Source organism: Diaphorina citri, unplaced genomic scaffold (assembly GCF_000475195.1).
Source record: "Diaphorina citri unplaced genomic scaffold, Diaci psyllid genome assembly version 1.1 scaffold356, whole genome shotgun sequence".
In the NCBI taxonomy this organism is placed as follows: Eukaryota; Metazoa; Arthropoda; class Insecta; order Hemiptera; family Psyllidae; genus Diaphorina; species Diaphorina citri.
The window spans coordinates 19,929-23,249 of NW_007377791.1; the positions used below are offsets into that span (position 1 = coordinate 19,929).

The following is a 3,321-nucleotide window of genomic DNA, read 5'->3' on the forward strand; positions in this document are numbered from 1 at the left end:
GGCTCCAGCTTACGAAAATTCATAATTGTTCAGCTTACATGCGGCTTACACCTTTCTCACACATCCTTTTATCCGGCTTGCACCCTGATACATGATTCTGTTTATATCCGGTATCCGGCTAACAAACATTGATCTTGTCTATCCAGCTTACACATCCTGCTATACATTGTTTTATATCCGGCTTACAAACATTGATCTTGTCTATCCGGCTTACACATCCTGCTATACATTGTTTTATATCCGGCTTACAAACATTGATCTTGTCTATCCGGCTTACACATCCTGCTATACATTGTTTTATATCCGGCTTACAAACATTGATCTTGTCTATCCAACTTACAGTCGGCTTATATCCTGCTATACATTCTGGTCCAGAAAATAAGGTGTGGGGGGATTGCGTGCGGTGAGAATTTCGCATCCGGTGTCCGTCACAAGGAGTGTATGTTCGAACTGAGCGGATAGGAGTCCGTCAATAGTGACCGCGGTCCATTTGTCCGGCCACAGCTCATCACGCCAGCTCCCTGGGGAGAGAAACACCGGGAACAGATAGTTTAGATTTAGAAGACCAGGAAGAACTTTAGAAGACTTTTTTTTTTAATATACAAAAAAGGTTTGATACTCGTAGGTAGAAGGAATTGTAACAACGGAGGTTTCATTCCCAAAAAAGAAGGGATAAGAAGGAGAGGATTGGACAAAGCCAGCAGTTCCGAGAACGAACCTTATCTGTTTAGGAAAGGATAAAGTTCGCCCCCTGCGGGAATCAAATTGGCGACATAGCGCTTAAAAGGTAGACGCCTTACCCTTTAACCTAGCTAGGCTGGCAAAGTTCATTTTTAAATTCGACGATGTCTACTGAACGCCACTGGTGTGAAGCCAGTAGCTGGATTGCCTGCAGGCCTCGTGGAATTCAACCACACAGGTAGAAAAACAATACAATCACGTCATGTGAGCTCAAGTGAATAGTGTGGCCGTCCTGAACGAAATAACCTAAGAAAACTTTGAACTACATCTTTCAAACTCCCCATGAGCTCACGTGAAGTGACGTGACGTGATGGTAGTGTGTTTCTTCTGACGGATTGGTCATAAAAAGTGGCTTACCTTGTGATATCATGGGTTCAATAGTAAACGAATGTCCTGGCTTCATAACCCCGACTGCCTTGTTTTTAGCATAGTGAGGTATGCTAGGGGCTGTGTGGAACAGTCTATGAATACCATGCCCGCAATAACTCCGAACCTGAAATAAACATAAAGAGGAAGAATATTAACTTTCTGACCTGCAAGCATATTTAGCCAGCCTAGTTAGCTTGGTTCCTAGGTTGTTAGCGCGTCTGCCTTGTATGCGCTAGGCTGCGGGTTCGATTCCCGCAAAGGGCTGATTTTATCCTGAACGAATAATGTTCGTTCTCGGAACGGCTGCCTTTCTCCTATCTTGTCTTCCTTCTCTCTTCGATTCCGGGATGATAAGACTTTAGCAGTTACAGTTCCCCCGATCAAACCTCTTGCAAGAAACCTAGTTAGCTTGGAAAGCATTATTACTAGAAAGTATAAACATGCTGGGAAAGTATTGGTCTACTCCCTGTTCACCGTCCCCAAGGCAGACAGAAAAGAACCCTAAGCCCCAAAAAAACATCGATTCGACGGGAAACGAACTCAGGACTATTCTACTCACCACTGAGTAGCCATGTGCCTGTGCGTGACGTTGAATCACGTTACCGATCTCCCGATATTTCTCGCCCGGTTTCACAATCTTGATGGCCTTATCCAAACACTCCCAGGTGACTTGGACCAATTTCTTAGCGTGCTCGCTGACCTCCCCTAGGAGGAAGGTTTCGTTCAGGTCCCCGTGGTAGCCGCGATGAAACACCGTCACGTCCACTGGTGAAACAGAGAGAAAGAGACTTTTTTTAGAAGGAAACAGATTTTATTTTTATTCGAGTCAAAATGAATACAATAAGTAGGTAAAATTGTGAAGAAGCTCTCAGCTTCACCACAAATAATAATAGTGCTTATTTATACTGCTTGCATAGGACTGAAAAGTCCCTTTACTCCAGCAGTAGGCTACTACTATTATTGTGGTTTTTTTTTAGAAGGAAACAGATTTTATTTTTTATTCGAGTCAAAATGAATACAATAAGTAGGTAAAATTGTGAAGAAGCTCTCAGCTTCACCACAAATAATAATAATAGTGCTTATTTATACTGCTTGCATAGGACTGAAAAGTCCTTTTACTCCAGCAGTAGGCTACCACTATTATTGTGGTCAAATTCTCAAATTATATTGAGGATAAAATTCCATACCTCGGCTGGGATTGAACCCACGCCCTCCTGTTTACCAGGCGAGCGCCTTGATCACTACACCACCGAGGTAGCGCCTTGACCACGATTTTTATGATTTAGATTTTTAGATAAATCATGATTTAGATTTTTTTTTATGATTTGAACTCAAGTTAGCTTAACTCCATACACAAAAAGTCCACCCCGAGGTTTAGATATAGGGGCAAACAGCCCTAAAGGATGGGTTAGGATTCTACGAATCTATGAACCTAGGTACTCGAGGGGTTGTAAAATATAAAAGGAGAATGGAAAACGGAATAAACCTTTTTATTACTATAGTAATAATAAAGGAAGGACGGACTAAAAAGTAAACTCCGAGGTTTAGATATAGGGGCAAACCGCCCTAAAGGATGGGTTAAGATTCTACGAATCTAAGAACCTAGGTACTCGAGGGGTTGTAAAATATAAAAGGAGAATGGAAAACGGACAAATATTTAAGTAAATTGGGCCATGAGGGAAGAGTCTGTTTTCAGATCCCGTTAGACATTAGATTATGATCTCATTAGGGCCAACATAAAGGTCTTTTTTTTTGTCAGCTCCCATGGCGTAGTGGTCACTGCGCTCGCCTTGCACGCGGGAGACCCGGGTTCGATTCCCGGCGGGGTCAAAGGGAAGAGTCTGTTTTCAGATCCCGTTAGACATTAGATTATGATCTCATTAGGGCCAACATAAAGGTCTTTTTTTTTGTCAGCTCCCATGGCGTAGTGGTCACTGCGCTCGCCTTGCACGCGGGAGACCCGGGTTCGATTCCCGGCGGGGTCAAGAAATTTGTATCATCCAAATGATTGATTCCGTGACTGGCTGTTGCGGGGCCCACTCAGCCTCGTGAGGAAAATGAGTAGCTATGACATATAAATGCGCATAGCGACCGGTGCCAGCATGGTAGGTAAACATTGGATTTTAGGATTATTGAGATATTGGGAAAATCCAACAATGCTGCAGTGAGCACCAAAGTTGTGACATAATAACACAAAAAAACTGCATTTAC

General features: G+C 43.0%; 1 protein-coding gene across 1 annotated transcript in view; it reads right to left on the minus strand.

Moving 5' to 3' along the window:
• The window catches only part of LOC103507971 (methionine aminopeptidase 1), a gene marked incomplete in the record, with an annotated part of 6,169 nt that continues 2,848 nt past the window's right edge, over positions 1-3,321 (minus strand). Inside the window, 3 exon segments of the mRNA XM_008472490.3 lie at positions 1-521; positions 1,099-1,234; positions 1,670-1,875. Of these exon segments, the coding sequence (XP_008470712.1) occupies positions 358-521; positions 1,099-1,234; positions 1,670-1,875 (506 nt within the window).